General features: G+C 50.2%; 1 protein-coding gene across 3 annotated transcripts in view; it reads left to right on the forward strand.

The window, feature by feature from the left end:
• Positions 1-3,763: 3,763 nt before the first annotated feature.
• The window catches only part of ADCY3 (adenylate cyclase 3), a 90,867-nt gene continuing 69,382 nt past the window's right edge, over positions 3,764-25,248 (forward strand). For 2 of the 3 annotated variants that reach the window (XM_057741117.1, XM_057741119.1), the window contains exons 1-2: positions 3,764-4,666; positions 5,139-5,990. In XM_057741117.1, the coding sequence (XP_057597100.1) occupies positions 5,316-5,990 (675 nt within the window). In that variant the 5' untranslated portion in view covers positions 3,764-4,666; positions 5,139-5,315. The remainder of the gene's footprint in view (positions 4,667-5,138; positions 5,991-25,248) is intronic. The other variant, XM_057741118.1, reaches the window with a different exon arrangement.

Below are 25,248 nucleotides of genomic sequence, written 5' to 3' on the forward strand. Positions count from 1 at the left end.
GCTGGGCTGGAGGGACCAGGAGAGCTGCTCCAGCTCCTGAGGAGGTGCTCACACCCAGGATGGGACAGACCCAGGAACACCCCAGCGCAGGGAAGTGGATGCGGTCTTCACTGTGCTCTCGGGGTCCACTTCTCCCTGCCCGCGCACAGGCCGGAGGACAGGCCGCAGGAAGGGAGCAGGGCACCGGGGCTGTCAGCTGGGGGAGGAGGGGGTGAGGCCGGAGCCCACCTGCTAGGGCGGGGCAGCGCGGCTGTGCCAGGAGTATGCTCACATATGCTCACCCTCACCCATCACACTCATCCCTCATCACATATGCTCGCTCACACTCATCTCACACACGTAACTCTCACACTCACTCACATACTAACACATAACACGTACACATACACTCCCACACACACACTCACACACTTGTACATATCCACAGTGATCCAGGGAATGATCCAGAGGCAGGAGCAGAGCCAGGGAGACCCTGACATGGAGGCAGAAGCACCAAGAGACACAGAGAAGGAAAGAGAAAGACAAAGAAGTGGCACTCAGGCCGATGTTGTCAGAGAGGAAAACTGCAGTGGAAGCAGGAGAGGGACCCAGGTGTGGCCACAGGGAGGGCCCGAGGGAGATGGGAGCCCAGCCAGGCCCTGAGCAGGTCATGCTGGAACAGCAGTGCCAGAGGGGCTGGGTGATCTAGCCAGGAGATGGACGGCAACTCCCGTTTGACTTGCTCTGTGGAGATTTCCCAACCGTTCTGATGCCCACTGGCCCCTTTTCCTAGGGTCAGTCTGTGTCATTGCATCACACGGACCCTGGGGAGGTGGCATCGTTTGTCTGAGGTCGCCTGCAGCGTGAAGGCCAGGGCCCAAGGCTGAGCTTTCTGACTACTGAGGGCTCCTGTCCCCCAGGTGAAGGCTCCAAACCTCTGAGCAGGCAGGAGTTGGTGAGGGGTCTGCCCCCTGTACGGGGCATGCTCTTGGCGCACCCACCTATTCTGCAGTTGCTGAGGGTACACCCTGCTGGCACCTTGCCTCACTGCACGAGTGTCCTGGTTCCTGCCCAGGGGCCCACCGCTCAGCCTCCCTGAGGCTTGCACACACCTGGAAGTCCTTGAGAGTAAACCCACCAACCCGTGACCTTTAACCAACGCGGGAGGGAAGCAGGTGGATAAATACTACCCCCTTCCAGCCACCCAGCCAAACAGGCTGAGGTGCCTTCTATGAGGCTCCGCAGAGGGTCCCAGAGGGATTGAGCCCCCTGCACATGGCAGTGGCCACTCCAGCACACACCCCTGCATTTACTGGCGTTCGCATCTTCTTTGCCCAGGAATCATTCTCCCAATTAAACCACCTGCACGCAGGCTTTGCTTTCAGCGAAGGCCCCAGTCAGGGCTCTCCCGGGGCCCAGCTCCCAGGGAGCTCAGAATCTTCCCTCCTCCCACTTCTCTTTCCCCAGGACACCAGGGCTCTGCTCTGATCTATTGTTTGCTGGATTCAGGAGTCACCACATTTCCCCAGGGGGCCAAACCACTCTTGTTTATCCGATAACAATTAATTCTCAGTAATCACCTCTAGTCTCAAGCCATACAAACAAAAGGTGCCTTCTGCAAAGAGGCAGCCCATCTGAGGGGATCCTGGGATAGGGTGGGAGTTGGGATGCCCTTCAAGCTTCTACGCAAGCCCGTGATTCTGTCTTCACTTTGGGACACGTGTCACAGGCACATCACCCACAGAGCCATTCATGGTCTTGGGTTGTGTGGGTGTGGGCACGTGCATGTGTGTGGGCAAGCGTGTTTTAAAGATAGATTTACTGTATCTTCTGATTGCAAAAGCAATGCTGGACAGTTGTCCAGATTACAATGCAAAATGTATAGTTTAGAAACTGAAGGCATCTCCCTCCCTTTTCACTTGAGTGTGGTTATTTTTAATTTCCCCTGGACCAGGACATGTTCAGCATCAATGAATGAGGCCTGTCGGTCAGCTCAGGGACACTTATCATGTGCCATTTCTTCTTAAGGAAAGCATCCATTCATTCAATGGCTGCTTTGAGTACCTACTAGGTGCTACGTACTGGAGAAGCAGCTGTGAGGGAGACCGATGAGGCTCTTGTGGCTTCACTGCCTGTCTCTGACAAGTTGTGTTTTCCCTGATCTCTTGCTCTGGAATATTCACTCAGTTGCCTCTGGCTCCCAGGGAGGTCCAATGAGGGGCTGCAGCTGCCCTGCTGGGCTCCCCACATCCACAGGGAAGGACTGCACGCACAACCCAGAATGCAGAGCGGGGACGGGAGTGTGCTGTGGGCGCTGTCCTGCAGCTGAGCCTTTGCAGAGGCTCCAGCCAACCAGATGCTCCCTTCTGGTCCTGAAAGGCCCTGTTTCGGGGCGCCTGTGCTCAACTGAGGGTCTGTCTTTGTGGACATGGTGCCCTGGCAGGGCTGGCAAGCATCCTGAGAGCAGAGGCGGGGTGGTTCCTCTGGTCTTTCCTGATGCCTGGCCCGACTGGGTATCCTGTGTGCTCCTGACACAGGTCTGCTGAACAGGTGCCCACAGCCAAGAGAGGAGGACTGTGGAAGGGCAGGGAGTGGAGCGGTGAGGTCAGCAGTCAGGGCAGGAGGGGCAGGAGATGGGGTTTTTACCAGTGGTATCTCTGTGTGGAACCCTCTCCCTTCACGGGATGCATGGGGAGGAGAGGCCAGTGCATTGCTGGTGGCAGAAGTTCCAGAAGGAAACCCACAGGGCCCAGGAGCTGGGCGTGGCCTTGCCGAGTGGGGAGCTCCACAGAACACCAAGGCTTGGCATGTGTGCCAGGAAAAGGAGAGGGACTCACAGAAGACACAATGTGGGTGTCCCTTATGCCCAAGCAGGCCCAAACAGTATTTATCAGCCTTTTTTCCTTTTATTAAACACGTCCCTTTGTTAAACATAAAAATCACGCCTCCTTTAACACTGTGTAACAATTCAAAATAAATGTTTGGATTCCAAACAAATTGAAACAATGAGGAAAATGCCGCTTGATTGAAATTACTCTCCTCCTAAATTTGATGTTACATTCCTCACCTTTGCACGCAAGGCCCTGACAAGTTTGCGCTGAGGTTGGCAGCTTTTCAGAATTAGAATGAGGGATGGACAGAAACAGCTGGGATAGGATCGATTCTCTGATGAATCTGTTCCCTGAGGTATGTGAGCTGACACCTGAGGTTCTGGAAAGGGCCCTCATGCATGATCTCAAGAGGTCCTGGAGGCAACTTCATCCAGGGCCTGGATGGCTGAGTTTCTCTCTTCTCTTACCTATTTCTTCTGCTCTCCCCCAGGGAGCCCACCCTCTAACGCAGCTGGCTGTCCTCTTTCCCTCCGCAGACTTACTTTTGTTCCAAAACCACCTATCTCCCTCCTCTCCCTTTATCTAGATTCCTAAAGCCTGTGGTTGGTCTTGCCAAGATGTTCTGTCAAAGCCAAGGAAAGTAATTTATACTATGGTGTAAGAGACTGATAGACAACCATTCAAAGGAGCATTCGAGTTTTTAAGAGTTTGTAAATTCAAAAACGCCTCAAACAGGTGGAATGTGCACAAGAGATCTTTTTGAAGCAGGGTCTCTCCCAGTTCCACGTGCCTCCTGGGCCACTCCTACCCCCTTCCTTCAACAGCCGAGCTCAGCTGCGGGCCCTTCTGCGGAAAGCTCAGGCCGGGCGTTTGGGCTGCCAGGGTGGGCGGGAACACAGGCCCGGCGCGCCCGGCGGGGGAGACGTCCCCAAACCTCAGCACCCGCCTCTCGGAGCCCGGAAGGAAGCTGCGGCAGAGGAGGGGGCGCCCGGGATGCCCCGAGCGCGCCTCACCTGCGGGAGGGCACGTCCCGGGCTTTAATCTCCTGAGACGGGCCTGCGGGGGGAAGGCGCTGATTAGCCCATCCTTCCTGCCGCCGCCCACCCCGAGCTTCCACGCAGCGCTCGCCGCCAGCTCGCCGCCCGGCGGCCCCTGCAACTCGCCCCCGCGCTTCTCCCCCTTCCCCCCGCCGGCCCGGGTCTGGAGTGGGGCGCCTCACCCCCGCACCCCCCCAACTCCGGACGCGCTCGCCCAGAGGGCGGTGACTGCGGGGAGGGAGGGGCGCCGCCCGCCTCCCGGGGCCTGGAGCGCGCGTGGCCCCGGAGCCGCCAGCGCCGCGCGGGGACTCAGTGTGCAGCGCGCCGCGCCCCGACTCGGCTGGCTCCGCTCGGCGCGCCGCCGGGCCAGAGGATGCTGGCGGGCTTCCCCGGCCTCGGCCCGCGCTCCCGCCGGGGAGGGCCCCGGGTGCGCCCCTAGCCGCGCCGCCGCGACCACCGCGGGGCCAGGGGGAGGGGGCCGGCCGCGCACGCCGGCCCCGCGAGCCGCAGCCCTAGGGGCGGGCGCCCGCGAATTTTCCAGCCTCCGTCGCCGCTGCCTCCTCCTGCTTCCTCCCCGCGGCCGGGCGCCTTGGATGCTGAAGGGCAGCCCTGCGCCTCTCCCGGCTGGATTCTCGGCCTGACCGCGGGAGAGTCGCGCCCCGGCCGGGGACCGTGGCGCTGGCGGGGCGGCGCGGCTCCACGGGGAGCAGCCCCCAGGCGCGCTGAGCCCTCCTGTCCCCTCCCGCTGCACGCGTGACCCGGCCTCGCAGCCCGCGAGGGGAACGGCCCGGACCGGGCGGCTCCCGAGTTCCTGCACAGGTAAGCGCAGGGGCAGGGCCGGCCTTCCGGAGGGCAGACAGTGCCCCGAGGTGGGGAGCCCGAGTGGCCAAGGGGCTGGGTGGGAAAGGAAGTAAACAGAAGATGATTCAGGAACCCCCAGAATGGCTCTGGTTTCTTTCCAGCATGATTTATCTAGACCTTCTAAGGCTTGGGCCTGGAGGAGATTTACGTGAGAAAGTCAGGGACTGAGAGAGACGAGATGACCAAGGGTGCGACGGATGGAGAGGTGGCCAGGCCCGTCCGTAGCCAGAGACAGGAAACGGAGTGTTTGGGTGGACAGGACGAAGTGTGTGTGTGGTCGGGTGGTGGCGTGAGCATGGGGGTGGTGGCAGAAAGGCCCTGGTTCTGGAGCCTCTCGCAGCAAGGATTCTTTGAGGACGGCTGGGGTGAGTGGTGGAGAAAGCACAGGTAGGAAGGAAGAGGGGCTTCTAGTCAGTGATGTCCTTTTAAGTTCCAGATGGTCAGCGCTACCTGTGCCCTGCAAACCAGCCCTGCGTTCCTGCCCGAGGTGGCCGGCCCTCAGCCAGCCCCAAGTCTCCGAGAGCCCCGATAGGGGGGTCCGTTCCAGAGCCCTTTCTGTGTTCCCCGTCTGCTCCTCCAGAGCCAGTAGAAGCAGACACCAGCCAGGATGCCTAGGACCCAGGGCTTCTCTGATCCTGAGTACTCAGCCGAGTACTCAGCCGAGTACTCCGTCAGCCTGCCCTCTGACCCTGACCGTGGGGTGGGCCGGACCCATGAAATCTCTGTGCGAAACTCAGGATCCTGCCTCTGCCTGCCCCGCTTCATGCGGCTGACCTTCGTGCCGGAGTCCTTGGAGAACCTGTACCAGACCTACTTCAAAAGGCAACGCCACGAAACGCTGCTGGTGCTGGTGGTCTTTGCAGCCCTCTTCGACTGCTACGTGGTGGTCATGTGCGCAGTGGTCTTCTCCAGCGACAAGCTGGCTCCCCTCGCCGTGGCCGGGGTCGGGCTGGTGTTGGACATCATCCTCTTCGTGCTCTGCAGAAGGGGGCTGCTCCCCAGTCGGGTCACCCGGAAGGTGGTGCCCTACCTGCTGTGGCTGCTGATAACAGCCCAGGTCTTCTCCTACCTGGGCCTGAACTTCTCGCGCGCCCACGCGGCCAGCGACACGGTGGGCTGGCAGGCCTTCTTTGTCTTCTCCTTCTTCATCACGCTGCCCCTCAGCCTCAGCCCCATCGTCGTCATCTCTGTGGTCTCCTGCATTGTGCACACGCTCGTCTTGGGGGTCACCGTGGCCCAGCAGCAGCAGGACGGGCTGAAGGGGATGCAGTTGCTGAGGGAGGTGAGTCCCGCCTTCTTGTCCCATCCAGCGTCTTCCCTTCCCAACAGCCCTCAGCCGAGGTGGTGCCCATTTTGGAGGTGGGGGTGGTATTGTTTTCTTTGCCCTTTGAGTCGGAACGTGTCGGCTGGCGGGAGGGTGGTCTGGGACTCTCATCTGCTTGTGCAGGAAGGACCACCTCTCCCTCGACCCCTGGCTTGGCAGTAGAACTTGTCTGTGGTTGGCCCTAGGGACTGGAGGATTTCCGGACTTTGGCCGCTCTTTCACCCGTTCCCAGCCTGAGTGGGTGGCAGGAAGGCCCGCCTGGGCCTGATCTTGCACGAGGCAGCCTTGTCTTTGTCACTGACCTCTGCTGGGAAGACCTCTTGTGGGGAAAGAGGGCTCCCTTGGCTTCTGGTCTCTAGGTTGTCATTGACTAGCTTCGGCAAGGGACTGACCGTGTGGACTCAGTGCCCCGCTGTCAAGCTGGGGACAGTGTTTGCCTGCCTAAAGTGGCTGTTATCAAGACCAAAGGTTGTGAGTGACCTCGAATAAGGAGACGAGAAGAACTGTGTATTGTCATAAATCCCGCTTCTGCCGCTGGGAGCTTAGGGTGCCTGAGCAGTCAGATGATGTAGGGAGTGGTGGTCTCCCCACAGAAGCCGTGATGTGGGGATGCAAATGGGGACAGTGTCGCCGGCCACAGTGCGGGAGGGTCTGCTCGTTCTGGTGGATGCCTTCTGCTGGAAGGGGCAGAATTTTGGCCTCAGCTTAACTAATAGATAGTCCTGTGCTCCCACTGGGTGCCAAGACTCCGAGTAGGTGCTGAGGGGCTGCAGAGATCGGGAGATGTAATTCCTGGCCTTCTGAGCTTATGATCTGGTAACCTATTGGGGGGGGGGGGAGGGTCATCCATAGAGCTTAGCGTCAGTGAATTCCGCAGTTGTGCGTCCTGCCTGCTACCTCCTTATTTTGTGTATGAGCCCAGAGATGGAGAGTGATCTCTCTAAGGCCACACAGCTAGTTATGGCAGTCAGTGGCTGGAATGTCCATTTGTAGATTCCCATTTCAGTGCTCTTCCTACTACGTCACACTGCTACTCCCATCTCGGCCAAAGTCATTAGTCTCCTGGGATTGGGAGCTGCGTCTCCAGGGGTGCAGCAGTGCTGTTGGTGGTTGATGCAAGAACCTGGGGGTGCCATCCCATTACCTCCCACTTGGTTAGAGGAAAACACAGGTTTTTCCTCTGTTTTAACTTTTTCCTGGTTCTTGGACTAGTATACTTCCTATTTACCCATTCTGGCTCGTACTGCGTCCTCTCTCACAGAAGCTCTGTGCCTTGATTCCACAGGGGCCCAGCCCTGGTCTGATGCACGTGGATTGCCGCGGGCACACCGAAAGGTCCCTTTTTCTCCTGTTCATAAAGGCTGACAGCCTGCCATTCCCCTCATGACTTTCAGGATATTGAACTTCAGGCTGTGTGTCTGTCAGTTGAGGGCCCTGCTGGAAGCTGTCTGGGCAAGGATGGCGAGAGGCATTCCTATCGGGAAACAGTGAAAAGCACAGCTTGGGAGCAAATAGGTGGGCATGGCAGCCTCTGGGGCCTGGGATCAAACTCTGAACCCTTTCCTTTTTCTGAACAGTCACTTCTAGCCCTTTCCTTTCTGCCAGGGTCCCATGAGTTTCCCGTATGCTTATGCTTCGCCACCCACGAAGGGAGCAAATGAGAAATTATCCCCATTGGAGCTCAGAGGCCAAACCTTTGATTGCTGGTGTCCTTTGGGTGCTGCTGAGAAACAAAAACTCCAAAAGATTAGGAAACAGAAAAAAAAAAAAAGAAAAACAAGTAAATCAAAAATAGCAATGTTAGCATGCCAGGAGAGCATGACCTTGACATGGAAGCAGTGCCATGGATGCAGTTTTGGGACTAGATGGGGGAGGGGGAAGTGGCTCCCAAGGTCCGTTTGGGAGCCTGAGATAGAATGCAGGAGGCCCCAGCTTTCAGTGGGCTGTGTTCCAGAAGTTTCTGAGTCACTTGTTTGGGACTAATGTGACTTCTTTTCAAAAGGTGCCTGGGTTCCCAGGCCCACCCACCAAAGTCTAAAGTCATAGTGTCCCTGCATTTGGTCTCTCAGAATACGGTGGAACTCTGAGCCCCCTGTGGCCCCGTGTTGCTGTGGAGAGGGCACTCGGACACCTCCCCCCAGCCATGGAATGAAGCTCGCTCACCTGCCGGCCAGCGGCTCCCCTGATCCCCTCTTACCTCCTGGGATGGGGCACCATCAAGGATAGGAGGGGGCAGGGGTTGGAGGACAGGGATGTGAGAACCAGGCAGCCAGATGCTCCTCCCCCCACAATCAGAGTAACAGCAGCCCCCCGGCACCTCCTTGCTTTGCTTTCTCCTGCCCATAGACACCCTTCTCCTTTCTCTTCTCCCATCACCTGTTGGCTCCAGCCAGGGACTCCATCCTGGGTCGGTGGGGGATGAACCCAGGTTCACAGTTAGAAGCAGACACTGGATTTCCAGGGACATTGTGAGTGCTCCTGTCACCAGCAGCACTGAAGGAGCCTTTCCAGTGCCCAGGTCTTCTTCCTCTGCACCCTTCATCCGCCCCAAACCCGAACGCGGCCCTGTGGGGTAAAGACAGAAGGACATAGGGGCCTCAGGGTAGCCTGAAGTGTCAGAGACAAGCCACACAGCCTGCCCTGCCCGGGCTCTTCTCTTGGGAGGCAGGCAGGTCAGGGTTCTGACAGGAAGAGCCGGTGGAGTCCGGGGCCGTGGGATGGGGTGTGGGTTAGGTGTCGCTGGGGCTTTCTCGGTGAATGAGTGACTCCTACTGAGCAACAGGTATGGGCCTCGCAGCCTGTGGGGTCTGGGGCTGAGGGGGGTCAGACAGTGATGTTGGAGGCTGTGGCTGAGGAGAGCACGGCCTGGGGATGCTGGGAGGGAGGAGCAAGCTGCGGCCGGCAGGCTTTTCCCTCTTCCCTCCCCTTGCTGGGTCCTGGCCCAGCTTGCCTTTTACTGCCCCAGGCCGGTGAGCTGGTGAAGCAGGAGGGGGTGGGAGCAGGACCGGGCAGCAGCTGATGGCTGAGGACTGAAGGGGAAGATGGGGTGGGGGTGGGGAGGAAATGCAGCCCGGGTGGGGGACATTCCTGTGGTCAGTGGCTGCTCCCAAGACCCTCACATGTGCCCACAGACGCCTGTTAGCTTCTGACGGGGTCCTTAAAAGAATGAGTCTGTGGCAAGTTAGGGGCGAGGAACCCCTGAAAAATATTTGATAGCAGAGAGGTTGTTCAGGAGCAAAACTCTCTCGTGGAATTAATAGCCTGTTAAGACCTTTATTCACAAATTAGAACATGATAGGGCCATGGATGTGTGATTCCTTTCACACCTACAAGTCACATAGCAAATCACTTGCCCAGTGAATGAACATTCAGCTCCAGGGGTCTGGGGGGAGCTGTGGCGGATAGAGGGTGGGAGGGAGCTTCAGATGCCCTGTCTGTAGGCTGGAGCTGAGGTTCATACACATCGTCTCAATTAATCCTGTGTGTTACTTGGCTCCATTTTACAGATGAGGAAAGTGAGACTCGGAGGATGAGAGAGGGGAGAGGGGCTGGGTAACTGGGGAGGGATCCCTGGTGAGTGAGATGGTGGGATGGTGGGTATGAGGGGCAGGGGGCTTCCCTGAAAGCCTCTTTTTCTGGAAGCCAGCATCTGGGCCTCCTTCTTGCGTCTCTGGCTGCCCCCAGATGCCTTTGCTATAAGCAGTGTTGAAGAGCGGTGCCAAGAGGCGGGAGGCCCTAAAGTATCCTAGGAAGCACCCCTCTGTTTCCCGCTGGGAATTGGAAGGAAGGGGGGAGAAGCCTGTGACAGACTGTTCCTGGTGGGAATGTGGCCAAGAGTGCCTGAGGGAGTGGGGGGAGTGGGAACAGGAGCTGGGTGGGGAGGCAGCAGCCTGGGGCCCTGAGCAGGTGAGGTGTGTGTGCAGGACAGGCTGGGAGGGGGCAGAGCCAGCCCAGTTCCTGGCCCTTTGACCCCGGGCTCTGCTTCTGTCCCACAGTGGGACCGACAGCTCATCCTCTACAAAGAGTGCAGACGGGCATCCTGTAGGAACCGGAATAAGGAAATACATAGAAGGGGACCAGGAGACCGTCGAATCCAACTGCACCTGGGTGAAGAATAGTCAGTTATCAAACATGTCAACAACTTTGCAGAAAGCTCCCCCCTCAATGCCTTCCCGCGGTCACGTTTCTCTGGGGCCTTTTCTGATCCTCATCTGTGTAAACAGAGTGTTTCCAGTCTGACATCATCGTGCAAATGCATTTCAGGTCCCACCTTTCACCCACGTTACTTCACTGACATTTTGCCTTGCGCAGCAGAGTCCTCATGTTTATTATTTTAAACCAACGCTTTATCATCAGCTGGGTTTTTATGGAGAGGGCTGAGTCAGTGGGGCTGGGTCCAGACACCAACCTCCCGTCTCCACACCAGGGTCTCCCCTTCCGCCCTCAGGCTGCCTCAAGAGCTCCAGGGTATGCTTTGTGTGTACACGTGTGCGTGTATGAGCACGTGCGTGCGCGCACACACACGCGCACACACACACCCACCCACCCCTGGGCTTGGTCTGCCCAGCAGCCCTGGTGAAATCTCCATGAGTTGGAATTGCTAGGACTCACAGTTATTCTGCAGTTTATTCATCAATGTACAGTGAATCCCAGTAGGGTGCTCCAACCCTGAATAAACATTCAGCCACTCCCGCCCCCGGCTGTCCCCTCACGAACATATACACGTGTGATGATCTACTTCCTTGAGTACAGTGCTGACTGACACTCAGACATGTGAGCCCAGAGATAACCTCCAGGCACAGACCCAGCGAACATGGGGATGGTCAGGGTACTCCTGTCTGCCAAGCTCCTGCTATGTTTCAGTCGAGCATCTTCCAGCAAGAGGTAGGTAGCATTTTCATTTTACAGACTGGGGAAAACTGAAACGTGTGGTAAGTGAAGTGGCTTGTCCGGGGCCATGTGGCCCGAAGGTGCAGGAGCAGGATTCGAACCTAGGTCAGTGGAATTCCAGAGTTCCTTCTCTTCTGCACTCATAAAAGAACCCCTGAGATCTTCCCTCTGTATCTCAGAGTCTTTTGAGATACAGTTCCAGCAGGATTGAGTCTTTAATTTCTCTGCCCTCAACTACCAGAAGGAGCAATGTGGGGGACAAGGAGGTGTTTCTAGAGGCAGACGTTTTGCCACTGATCAAGGAGCAGAGCTGTCTGGGGGTTCAGGGTTGCCTCCGACAGTCCGTATACACCTTCATGGCTGGAGGAGGCATCGTTACATTGCAGGACCTTGTAGTAACAGCTGTCTGTTATCATGACCCCCACCTCAAGAAAATATTAAACTACGTTTAGTATAAAGTGGGGTCTAATACTACATTCTAAAAACATTTTATCAGAAACGGATAAGAACACGTTTGGACAAATAAGGATTACGTTTTGGCTCTCTAGGACGTTCGCTAAGGCGGGATGGCCTCTTTCTCAGTGGCCTTATGCACGTGTATCCCTTCATTTACCCTGTGTTTCAGTTACCCATGGTTATATAACATATAACCTCAGAACGTAAAACAATAACAACTGTTATTGGCTTAAAACAATAACAGTTTATCATGATTCTCTGGGTTGACTGTGCTCAGCTTGCTGCTGCTCTGCTTCGCATGGCACTGGCCAAGGTCACTCACTTGGCTGCCTGGACTGTTTCATTCAGTGCCAGCATTCAGCTGACAGCTATGCTGGCAAGCTCTAAGAACACATTACTCACATGTCTGAAGCCTTGGAGCTTCTCCAGGGATCCCTCCAAGTGGTTAGCTTGGGCTTCCTCACAGCATGGTGGTGTCCAGGAGGTAGTGGTAGCTATCAGAGGTTCTCCAGCCTAGACCCATCACCGTTGGTCAAAGCGCATCACAAGGATAACCCAGGTGCAAGACAAGAAGATTGATTTTACCCCTTGATGTGAGACTGATATGTACGTACAGGGAAGGAAGGAATGGAGAGCAGCCGTCTTCTGAGGCTATTTACTGAACCAGGTGGCACATGGGGGATGCTGGGGAGAAGAGATGAAGAGAGCCATAAGTCTAGGTGGGTGGTACCATAGGATGCTTCAGAAGTTAGAAATGTGGTCCACTGTATAGTCGGCTGTATAGTCAGTCCTCTGTATCCATGGATGTGAAACGTACAGATACCGAGTACCAACGGTCTTCGTTGGTGCCATTTTATATATGCTGTAGTTATCCGTGGGGACCCCTGGAACCAGTCATCTGCAGATACTGAGAGATGACTGTATATAACTTTTTGAAGGTATTGATTCTCTGTGAGAGCCAATACATCATTTCTAAGATTTTCAGAAAGTTAGAAACTGCATTGCACATGAGAAGATGATGGCTTTTGGTTCATCTGCATGGGCCTTGCCTTGCCTTACATTCAGAAGACTTTGTTCTCTTAACTTTTCACACGCACGTACCCTCTCTATCTCTGTCTGCACCAGGTGATGGCATGCCTGCTTCTAATCGCAACCCAGTAGCAATCCCGGACCTTTCTCTCCACACAGCAGCTAGACGGTCAGCCTGGCTCTGACACTTGATTTCCTTTCCCAGGAGGTGGGAATTTACTTGTGTGCATCCTTCAGAAACATGTCGAATTTGTCTTTCTTAGCAGGTTGTCATTTGCCTCAAGGAGAGTAAGACCAATAGTACAGCCCTTCTGCAGCTCCTTGCAGTGCCTTGTCCTGACTGTCACTCCAAAAATGTTTGTTGAATAAATACGTTCCTGCCTTGCTTTTATCTTTATTTCCTTCCTCATCAACTCTGGTTGAGTGTTTGATAAATTTTTGGTTAGATCCCGGCTAGAGAAAAGTTCCGGTGTTAACCTAAGTGATTTGAGAATTATGTTTTAAGGCAAGACTTATATAACTCTTCAAGAGTGCTAATCAGTTCTCCTTTGCCACTTGTTAAGAACGTTTTTCTTGTTTGGGGAAAAAGCAGCAATAGAGCACGGTTCTTAGGAGCCTAGAAAATAAGTCATTGGTATCCTGTTGGCCTAGTTCTAATCTTGTGCTTTGGCAAAAATGATTTATATGAGATCACGTAGAAGAATGGCTGAGCAGAGTTGGAGCTCTCACCACCCCCATCTACCCGCTAGTTCCTCCAATTGAAAGAGAAACTGTCTTCTCTGAATCACTTACCAAGCATCGTTCTGGGCAGAGTATACAAAGAATGAGGAAAACTCATCCCCTGCCATCAGGGAGCTCCCAGGTTGTGGTATAAGTCCTGTTAGTGAAAGAGAGCCTGCCTAAGTAAACAGGCAGTTTTCCTAAGAGCTCACTGCTGAGTTGGGTTTTGAAGGATGAGTAGGAGTTTACCAGGTGGAGCAATGGGAATAGGGCTTTGCAGTCAGAGTCATAGGAGCTTCTAACTTGCTTTGGACTGGAGAGAATGTTGCGTAACAGGAACATGAGTGGGTGGCAGGAGCTAGGGAGAAGGAGGTATAGAGAAGCTAAGTAGCAGAAGGGCTAAGGAACTTGGACTTTATTTCTCTAACAATGGGGCTTCATTGAAGGAATTTAAACGGGACAGATAGGATCTGACTCGTATTTAATAGAATCCTTCTGGTGGACTTGAGTAAGGTTGAAACTATTTAGGAGGCTATTGAAGTATTCTAGGCATGACGCCATGAAGACCACCCACCAAAATGGAAGCAGAGGATGGATAAGATGAGCTCAGGTTGAGGTGCCTGTGGGATATCCAAGTGGAATTATCAGATTATTCAGTGGATAATTATTGAACACTTTCCGTATACCAGTCCTTGTGCTTAAGATCTAGAGCTTAGAAGAGAGATCTTGATTTCTGGATTTGGGAATCATCAGCATTTAAATGGCACCCAAAACCTTAGGAAGGATGAGGGGTTGCCCCAGGAGCGTGTGTAGAATCAAAAAAGGAAGAGGGCTTAGGACCCAACACTAGGGAGCAGCCTGGTGGGTGGCGGACCCAGCATGGAACATGCATGCTCCACCCAGCCTCTACTTCCTGCCCGGGATGTGTCCCAGGTGGCCTGTGATGGGTGGGTGGCCCTTTTGGGAGCAGAAGGCAGCGCCTGTCTGATGGTGTTTGCACCTTTGGTTCTTTTGCGTTGGGGAAACTTAAGACAGGGCAAGGCGAGGTAGGGCCAGGGTGTCAGGTGGGGTATCACCATGCTTGGTGAACAAGGCCATGGGAGTGTTCAGTTGTCACCTTGTGCAGGGGGTTGGATATGTATATAGAGGCACGTTACAAACTGTAAAGCACCATGTGATTGCTAGTTATTTATTTCTTCACTGCACTTAATCTTGGTAGACCATCTCTGATCTTTGATCTATGAATGAATCAGACCAAGTTTATCCATCGTAGTTTTTCTCATCTCTTTCCCATGTAGCCAGCTGGCTCTTTCTCCCTCATTGTGAAAGGATTATTTTAAAGAATGTTTTTAATTATAAAATGCCATTTAATATTGAAGAAACTTTGGAAACAAGAGACATTTATAATCCTATAATAACCAGTTTTTCTGTGTGTTCCTTTCTAGTCCTTCCTTTCTAGAAATTCTTACAAAGCTGTACACATATTCCTCCTGCTTTTCTTAGTTAGCTTTATAGCACAGACTTTTTTCTTTTTTAAATTAGTGTTCACAATCATCATTTGTAATGGCTGCATAATATGATGTTGGCTAAATGTACCATAATTAACTCAACTGTTCCTCTTCTGTAGGGCATTTGGTTACTCTTAATTTATTAATTTTATGTATTTATCATCTATATTTCATTTACTTATTTATTTGTAATACCAGCAGGCCCATTACCTCTCTCCTGTCTCCCCTCCCCCCGCCCCGGTCATTTTATATCTGATGCTCCTTCCTTCCTCTGATCAGATTTTCAGCTGTTTCTTCCAGCAAAATTCCTCTTTGTGGTTCCAAAGAAATCTGCTTTGATTAGTAATGAAACCTTGTCTTCCCTTTTCCCGTTCCTCTCTTCAAGAGCACTTTCTTTGTTGCAAACAGAAAAGAAAATGACATGTTTGAGAAGAAATCCCACCCCACCCTTCACAACCCCATTCAGAACCCCAGCGTAAGCAGACCAGATTTGAAGCCTCGCGCGATTTCCGTGGTTGTGGGTTGTGTTCCCGTGTCATTTTAGGACTGGTCCCCGTGAAATGCAACGCGGGGCTGAGTCAGAGCTGGCAGTGTCAGGCCGGGCAGCCACCTTCCCAGGCCAGGGCTGGCTTTCGGTGGGCTCCTCGGCTGCCCCCGGAGGGCTGGTTTTGCACCCGAGGGGACTGGGCCCTGGGGAGTTGATCCTTATGGGCCGCATCCTTAAAAGACTGACCCACAAGCCCAAGGCTTCCTCCCTGACCTGCTGGTGGTAGGTGGCTCTTACCCCGCTCCCAGGAAGGGAAATACTCTGTTATTCGGCACAAATTTACTACAAATCCCTAAGAAACCTAATCAGTAATTGCCTGGAGGGGAATCTGAGCAACGGGCATTGCCTGGTGCTGAGGTGGGTCATCTTCCTAGGCTGGAGCTGGGAGCTGCCCCTCCGCCCCCTGGGCTCGTTTCCCAGCGCCCGGCGCTACTGTCGGCTAGACACAGCCTCCCCCAGATTGCCGGAAAAGTGCCTCCGTTTCTCACTCTTCTGTGCTCTGTTTTCGAAACTCCTACACATGATTACAGTTTATCTTTCATTGTGCAGGATTAAGCACTCTGGAGAACACATTAATCCCCCCCTTCCCTAAAGTGGGGTTGTAGCTGTTAATATTATATTGCCTGTCTCCGGGGACAGATCTGGGACATTGCCTCTATATTTCGGTAAAGGACCCAGTGTAGGGTGGTTACTGTAGGGAGCATGTCCTGTCCCTTCAGTGTCCTGTCTCAGACCAACTGACCTCTACGTTATAAACTAGTGAAGGGGCCCTGGAAGCCTGACTGGTGGGCGGGCTTTCTGCTTGGGGAATCTGAGCCCTGGCTTCACGGCCATTGACTCGGTTTACCTCCTGGCTCCCCTCATTACCAGCTGGGGGATCCTGTGTACGTTATTTAATCTAAGTCTAGTTTCTGCCTCTGTGAAATGGCCTAATGACACGTCCTTCACTGGGTAAGCGTAGTGATGAAACACACACTAGTGATGAAAACACGGCCTTTCGGTTGGTGCAGGGCCTGATACACAGCTGGCACTAGAAAAATGCTTGTTGCTCTGGCTGTCGCTGTCATTATTATTATTACTGGCTGTGATGGAGAGGACTTTTTAAAAAGCTGGGCCAGGACTTCCCTGGTGGCGCAGTGGTTAAGAATCTGCCTGCCAATGCAGGGGACACGGGTTCAATCTCTGATCCAGGAAGATCCCACACGCCGCAGAGCAACTAAACCCACAAGCCACAACTGCTGAGCCCACATGCCGCAACTACTGAAGCCTGTGTGCTCTCAGGCCTGCATGCAGCAATAAGAGAAGCCGCCGTAATAAGAGAAGCTGCCGCAATAAGAGACGCCACCACAATGAAGAGTAGCCCCTACTCACCACCACTAGAGAAAGCCCACGTGCAGCAACAAAGAGCCAACGCAGCTAAAAAATAAAATAAAATAAAAAAACAGTAAAACAAAACAAAACAAAACAAAACCCAGTGTGCGTTAGGTGGGGAATAAGGGAGGGAAGAGCAGTTCCATGTTCTGGGTGTTTGGAGGGCACCTGGATTAGGTTGTCAGAGATTCATCACCCCATTTTTTTGTTTGTTTTTGCTGGGTGAGCCACCATTTTTCTTGTTGTTGTCCTAGAAATGAGACACATACTTTTCAGATGAAGTTCGCTATGAGGACAAAGAATTCTGTATGTTTGATGCAGGGTTGTTTGTTTGCATCACGGCCGTGGCCATTCACTTAATACCTTTCTTCTTTTTTCCTTCTTTTTGGAGGAATCAATTAGGAGTAGTAGCAGGTGGGAGACACAGTGGAGGAAGTCTCTGGAATGACTTGGACTGGAGCAGTGTCAAACGTGTTCTTCCATTAGGTTGAATGCTTGAGCTGTGTGGAGCTTGTTTCCTTTATTGTGAATAAAGAGCACACGGGGCTGTGGGGTGTCCCCGTTGCTCCTGGGTGGCCTCATTTTGTTCGTTTTCACGCACACCTCATGACACTCATCACTGGATTTAGGGGTAGAAAAGATCAGGGAGCTCACAGCCCAGTTTACAGGGGTAATAAGGTGTGCAGGATCGGAGAGCGAAGATGCAGAGTGGCTGGTGTCAAGTCCAAGCCTTCCAGGTCCAAATGCAGTGAAAGTCCTCTAATCTGATGAGATTGAGACAGATGGTTGGTCAGTTAATGCAAAAGGTTCAGTTGTGATAATGGTCACACAGCTGTGTGTCAGAACACGTAATTATACACGAAGGAGAGTGAAATTTACTGTATATGAGAAAAGGGTAGTGAAAACAAAAGCTAGGTGGTGGTAAGCACAGTGGTCATCGGATGACCCTGACACTTTGTGTGTGTAAGAGGCACGATGCCTTAGACACGGTGGGGTGAGGAAGGGTTTGGATGGGGCACAGAAGAACATTCTGGGGTAATGGAAGCCTTCCCTATGGTGACTGTGGATGTAGTCACACAGCTGTGTGAATTTGTCAGCACTCATCAAAATATACATTTTATTATTTACTGTTGTTATTATGCTGTGCCTCATACTTTTCAGATGGAGTTCCCTAACCACTGGACCACCAGGAAACTCCCCAAATATGCATTTCACGTGGGTGCTTTTTATTGTATGCAAACTGTAACTCAACAAAGTAGATTTTTAAAAGTCAGTAGAATCCAGGAATCACAGAAATTGCACATAAATATATAGATTTATATGCATTTAAAATAGCTGTTTCAATTGAGAACAGTTAGCTGCTCATCTTTCGTAGAAAGGGAAGCTCTTTCCTTTGCATCTGGGTGTACTTGTTGGTGTTCCTTGTGGCCTTTTGTGGCTAAGATGTGTCCTCTGTAATTTCTAGTTTCCTTAAAGTGGAGGGAGGATTAAAAGTCACCTGGAAATAATCTGAGTACAGAATCCTAGATGTTTTTGACTTTTTTTTTCTTTTGGCTAAATTTTTACTGTTGTCTTGCCCACATCTAATTCAGCAGCAGCTTCTATTAGCTAGTCACATTTATTCAGAAATTTCCAAAATGTTCACTTTACTTTTCTTAGAAGTAACAACTGTCTTTCATACTCATATGTTATCTTTTTAGGTGCTTCAGTAACTTATGTAAATATAATACCAAAAAACAACTGACATAAGCAAGTTTGGGACTAAACACAACTGGCTTTTGGGAAGCACTCCAGAAGTCGGAGCAGATGTGCAGGAAAGTTCTAGAGAGGATCCTGCCGGCTGTGCATGTAAGGTCAGCAGGCTTTATAGGGGGTGAATGGGCTCAGCTAATCCGGAACATGGGTTTGGAGAGCTTCAGCGCTGTCCTGTGCTCCTGGCCCTCCTGCTGGAGCCCCATCCCGCCCCCTCTTAGCATCTGGTCCTGGTTCTAGTTTATCCAGAGGAAGTAACACACGTCTGCCTCTTGTTCTCTACGCAGCAGCCCTCCCAGTATTTGAATTCAGCCATTTTGCTCTCTCTCAGTCTCCTCTTCAGCCTAACCCTTTGCACTTTTTCAAAAAGTCCTCAGGTGACGTTTCTGGACCTTACATCATGCTAGCACTTTTCTTTGGCTGCAAACTGAAACGTGGTGCTTGGGTGCCTTCTCCCGTTTTACACACATTTTCCCCTGCCTGCTGTAAGAACCCTGCCCATCCTGCCTTGTTGCAGGACACAAATGCTAGAGGTAAAATTCTACAGCTGTACTTTGAGGGGGGAGGGTGGTCTCCACTCCTGGAAAATTTAGATATCAGGTCTTAATAAAAGAATTATAGTCCACATGAAAATTTAAGTTAATATAGAGAAACCCACCGCTGCTTAGATGGCAGGACCGCTCTCCAGAGACTGATGGAATGTTCCCAGCCTGGCAGGATGTGCTGTTTAAGGGAGTGGGGGCAGCAGAGGAGCTGTTCCCAGGGATCATTCCGCTGAAACTGCTGCTCGGGGCTGGAGGTGTATTTGCCTCCCTGGGCTGCCCTCTGACCATGCCCTCTGCATCCTGCCCACACACTGTACCTCTCCCTTCCCCACTGCTTCTCTGTGCCTGTCACCCTGCCAGGGCAATAAGTTACCCAGAGTCTGACCTTCTTTGTCTGCCCTCTTCTTTTCCTACAGGGATGCTGTGTTTGTTGTCGATTACTTAGGATGTGTAATTGCATGTGTGTGCCTATTGATGGACATCTATTGTCCTTCTATCTACTAATTTCTCTTTTTACTCAGCCAAATACCTATGGCTTCGGACACATGTCTGCACAGGTTCCTAGGGATCCAGAGACAGTAACCTTGGGTCCTGCCTACAAGGGAGGTCCAGCTTGGTTTATTTACTTTTTCTTTTCTTTTCTAAAAAGAATCGTTGTCTGGATATGGGCTTAGCATAGAACAGTCCCTCTATAAATAGTTGTTGAATGTTAATGCAGGAATTATTAGTAAGTTGAATCACATGAAATGGCCAATATCCAACCACTTTCAACGTGCAGACAATGGCAGTTTCATTTCAGATGGTTCTACTTAATATAAAAGTAACAAATGTGCTCATTACGGAAAGTCTGGAAAATACTAAATAGTATGAGAAAATATTACCCATAATATTATCTCTCAAGGATATCTACTCTTAACATTGAGTCCCTTTTTACAGATAGATAGATGTGATAATTGATTTTTCTTCTATATCACGTGTTGTGCTTATTGTAAGAAATAATTCAACCGAGGCAGAAGTGAAAAAGCATAAAAGCGAAAGTCCCCCCTGCCTCTGCCGCTCCCCTTCCCATAGGCAACCATTGCCAAGTGTGTGGTGTGTATACTTCCAGAGAGCTTTCTATGAATTTGCATTTTTATGTGATATATGCACATTTAGGATTGAGAGATGATTTATATAGGTTTATGCAAATCAGTGAAGTAAACCTCTCAGCCACATATTCCTCCCTGATAGCCGGTGTCCCCCTCGAGGTGGTGATGTGTTCCCATGGTCTGCAGCCCTCCCCTCCTTCAGCCCGGAGCCCCCACGTGGGGTCCATGCTGGTGGCCTCTCGTGCACACCTGCAGCTGCTCCTCGAGCTGAGGACGCACCGTAGCATCCACGTGCCGGCTGAGTGCTGACATCCTTTGTGTTTCTGATTTTGCCTGTTCCATCATCATCTTGTCAGTGAACAGGAGGTAAGTTCAAACTCTGCCCGTCTATGGGCTCAGGGGTCTCGGGAAAACCATTTGGTGTCGCTGAGCCAGGTTTCCTCCTCAGTAAGTGAGGAGAATAGAGGGTGCAAGCCCAGTGAGCACAAGTAGGGTGCAGAGCCGGGTGCTTGGGTTCCACAGCTGGATCTGCAGCCTCCAGCTCCAAGATCTGGATCACCTTGCTTAGTCCTCTCTGTGCTCCGTCGTTACTAAATCTCTGAAGTTGCAAATAAAGCTCTTGAAATAGTGCTCGCCTCCTGAGTTTGCCATGCTGGTGCTGATGACGTGCGGGTTCCTCCAGGGCTGTGGTGAAGGATGTAATGAGAGGATGAGTGGAAGCACTTTGCCAACCACAAAGCCCCATTCAGATGCAAGTGTTACGATGATTATATGCTTATCTGTCACTATGTAAAACCCCAGACTGTATCCCTGTTGGGAGGTGCCAAACTGCATTTTGCTTGAGTGGTATTTACAAATCTGGAGGAGGTGGGGTTTGCACCTAAGAGGATCTGGTTCCTGCTGCTTTCTGTCCCCTGCTGCCTGCACTGCTTCTGCCAGTAGGGGTGGCCTCAGAGATATTACTGAGTGTTTCCAGAGGTGATGCTGAGGCCCAGAGGGGAAGTGACTTGCCTGAGGGCCCACAGAGAGACAGTCTCAGTGCCTCTGTCTGTAGCCTCGGTCTCCTGGCCCCCAGGCCAGTACTCTTCCGACCCCTCAGAGAGGGAACTCTGTGCTCCAGGGTGCCCCACTGTGTGGTGGGGCAGGGACCCGTGACAGGAACAGGAAACAGAAAGGAGATGGAGGGTCTGTTCATGAGTAGCCAGTGCGGCTCTGCTTCGGGAACTTATGTGGAGGTGGGAGCTTCAAAGGGGTGTGGGTGGGAGGGGTAGGTGGGCATTGCAGGCAGGTGACATTGGGGTAAGGGAGTGAAAAGAGTGAGTGAGGGGCCAATGGGGTGTTAGGAGGAATCTGTTCAGGTAGGAGGCTGTTTGAGCCTGTCGTTGTGTGGGGAGAATGATGAAAATGGGAGGTAGAGATGGAAGGAGCGCAGGTCACCTGGTGTGGGCATGTTTGAAGGAATGGTGTGGAGTTCTGGGCCATTGAAAGAGTTTCTTTCCAGTGTAAAATTGGGATGGCCTCAGGCTTCAGGTCTTCTGCTGGCGAGCTGCTCTTGGTTGCATGGTTCATTTTGCATTTGTTCGTCTAATTTTGGGAATTCTGTTTGCTTTATTTGGGTCTATCAGGCCTTCCCAGGCCAGGGTTCTCTCCCCAGAGACCTGGATCTGAGAGCTGAGTGGTTTCCTGGAACAAGATTGCCTGCTCCCGCTCCCCTGGTTTTATAAGAAGGAAGTCAGAAGCTGGAATGGTTTTTTTCCAACTCTTGAGAGGCTACACTGAGAGATGGTCTGAGAGTGAAGATCCTTGGAGGATATTTCCTCTGGCTCAGTATAATTGTCTTAATCTGCTGTGTGTCTCATTTTTCCCTTTGGAAAAAGGAGAGATGCTGCCTGACTCACTCCTTCCTAAAATACTGTGCGCTCAACTTCTCCCTCAGGAAAGTCTTGCATAGACGCATTTTGACATTACATCACTCTTACTCCCATCACAGGGTCCAATACCTTTCTTTCTTGTGGGTCTTAGGGTGGGGCTCATCCCAAATGACTGAAAGGATGTCCTCAAGCTCTCAGGGAGCCACTATGACAGACAAGACCTGTGAGAGTACAGAGAAAAGTCATCATTCTGCCTTGGTTGGGCAAGGTCTCACAGGGGAGTCAGTATTGAACTATACCATGAAGGGAAAATTAGATTTTGAGCCCTGGATTGGTAGAGGTAGAGACAGTTGCTGGTGGGCAGTAGTCTGGGATGAACACACACACACACACACACACACACACACACACACACACACACACCCCATTTGACTGCAGAACTGGGTGTATGAGATAGTAAAAGAGAAGGCTGAAAAGTAGTTTGGGATCTCAAATGGATGACCTAGAAAGCTATTTGAGATTGCTTTGACTGCATTCTGTAGGCAGTGGGAGCAGTAGAGTCCCAAAAGAAGAACAGAGAGAAGACAGAAGATGTATCTTTCTAATAGTGAAAACATTTCCAAATTTAACGGAAACTATAAATCCATAGTTCAAGAAGCTCAAAATAACTCAAATAAATATAAAAACTAAAGAGAATCACACCAAGGCGCATCATAATCAAGTTACTTAATACTAGCAGTTAAGGAGAAACTCAAAAACAACCAGAAACAAAGAAAGAAAGAGACGTTACATAGAGGAACAAATATGATAATGATAACAGATGTCTAGCCAGAAATTATTCAAGGCAGAAGACAATAGAACTGAAAAATAGGTCAATCTGGGATTCTATACCCAATACAAATGTCCTTCAAAAAATGAAAGTGAAATGAAGACTTTTTGTAAGATAAAGTTGAGCAAATTCATCACCAGCAGACCTGCACCCCAAAAAGTATTAATGAAAGTTTTTCAGGCAGAAGAAAAATGATACTGTATAGAAATTTGGACTGCACAAAAGAATGAAGGGGCCTCTAAGTGGTAAATCTGCGGAAAAATGAGTTATTTTTTCTCATTTTTAATCTCTTCAAAAGATTATCTAAAGCAAAAATATAAACAATGTGCTGTGGAGTCTATAACATGGAAGTATGATGTATGACAACAATAGCACAAAGGACAGGAGGAAAGAAATGAAAATATACTGTTATAATTTTCTCATATGTAAAGTAATAATATTTGAAGTAGACCATATTAAGTTGAAGGTGCGTACAGGCATACCTCATTTTATTGTGGTTTGCTTTATTGTCCTTCTCAGACATTGTGTTCTTTACAAATTGAAGGTTTGTGGCAACCCTACATTAAGCAAGTCTGTTGGCACCATTTTCCTGACAGCATTTGCTCACTTTGTGTCTCTGTGTCACATTTTGGTAACTTTTGCAATATTTCAAAACACCAGCAAAAAAAATTATGATTTTCTGAAGGCTGAGATGATTGTTAGCATTTTTTAGCAATAAAGTGTTTTTTAATGAAGGTATGTACATTGTTTTTTAGACATGCTATTGCACACTTAATAGAGTACAATATAGTGTAACCATAAGTTTTATGTGCACTTGGAAACAAAAAAAATTTGTGTGACTTGCTGTATTTCAATATTCTCTTTTATTGCAGTGGTCTGGAACCAAACCCATAACATCTCCAAGGTATGCCTGTATTGTAAATCTCAAAGCAACCATTAGGAAAGCATAACAAAGAAGCATGGCACATAAGCCTATAATGAAGATAAAGTAGAATGATAAAATCAAAAGATGGCAGGAAAAGTAATAAAGAACAAATGAGACCAATAGGAGACAAAAAGAGTTTTAGATTCAACCATATTGATAATGATATTAAATGTATGTGATATATGACTATTTAATAGGCAGATATTCTCAGATGGATAACAAAGCAAGAACCAACTATAAGCTATCATAAAGAAACCCATTTTTAACATAAAGACACAGATTAAAAGGATGGAAAAAGATATTTCATGTTTACACTAATCAAAAGAAAGCTGGAGTGGCTGGCTGTGTTGTTAGTAACAGACAATGTAGACTTTGGAATAAGGAATATTACCAGGGATAAAGAGGTATCCACTTCATAGTGATAAAGGAGTCAATTCATCAAAAAGACATAATAGTCCTAAAAATGTATGCACCTAATAACAAAGCTTTAAAAGACATAAAACAAAGAATGATAGAACTAAAAGGAGGAATAGACAAATCCATAATTATATCTGAAGATTGCAACATACCTCTCTCAGTTATTGGTAAAATAAATAGACAAATTAGAAGTATAGGGACTTCCCTGGTGCACAGTGGTTAAGAATCCGCCTGCCAATATAGGGGACATGGGTTCAAGCCCTGGTCCAAGAAGACCCTACATGCCATGGAGCAACTAAGCCCATGTGCCACAGCTACTGAGCCTGTGCTCTAGAGCCCTTGAGCGACAACTTGTGAAGCCGTGTGTCCACAGCACGTGCTTCCCAACAAGAGAAGCCACTGCAATGAGAAGTCCATGCACCACAAAGAAAAGTAGCCCCTGCTTGCCACAACTAGAGTAAGCACACAGCCAGAAGGGAGTGGCAGGATATACTGAAACCCCTGAAAGAGAAGAACCTACAGCCAAGAATACTCTACCCAGCAAGAATCTCATTTAGATTTGATGGAGAAATCAGAAGCTTTACAGACAAGCAAAAGTTAAGAGAATTCAACACCACTAAACCAGCCTTACAACAATTGCTAAAGGAACTTTTCTAAGCAGGAAACATAAGAGAAGGAAAAGACACAAAAACAAACCCAAAACAATTAAGAAAATGGTAATAGGAACATACATGTCAATAATCACCTTAAATGTAAATGGATTAAATGCTCCCACCAAAAGACACAGACTGGTTGAATGGATACAAAAAACAAGACCCCTACATATGCTGTCTACAAGAAACCCACTTCAGACTAAGGGACACATATATACTGAAAGTAAGGGGATGGAAAAAGATATTCCGTGCAAGTGGAAGTCAAAAGAAAGCTGGAGTAGCAATACTCACATCAGACAAATTAGACTTTTAAGTAAAGACCATTACAAGAGACAAGGAAGGACACTACATAATAATCAAGGGTCAATCCAAGAAGAACATATAACAATTGTAAATATCTATGCACCCAACATAGGAGCACCTCAATACATAAGGCACATGCTAACAGCCATAAAAGGGGACATCGACAGTAACACAATAATAGTGGGAGACTTGAACACCCCACATACATCAATAGACAGATCATCCAAACAGAAAATAAATAAGGAAACTCAAGCTTTAAATGACACATTAGACCACCTCAACTTAATTGATATTTATAGAACATTCCCTCCA

The sequence above is a fragment of the Hippopotamus amphibius genome, chromosome 7 (genome assembly GCF_030028045.1).
Source record: "Hippopotamus amphibius kiboko isolate mHipAmp2 chromosome 7, mHipAmp2.hap2, whole genome shotgun sequence".
In the NCBI taxonomy this organism is placed as follows: domain Eukaryota; kingdom Metazoa; phylum Chordata; class Mammalia; order Artiodactyla; family Hippopotamidae; genus Hippopotamus; species Hippopotamus amphibius.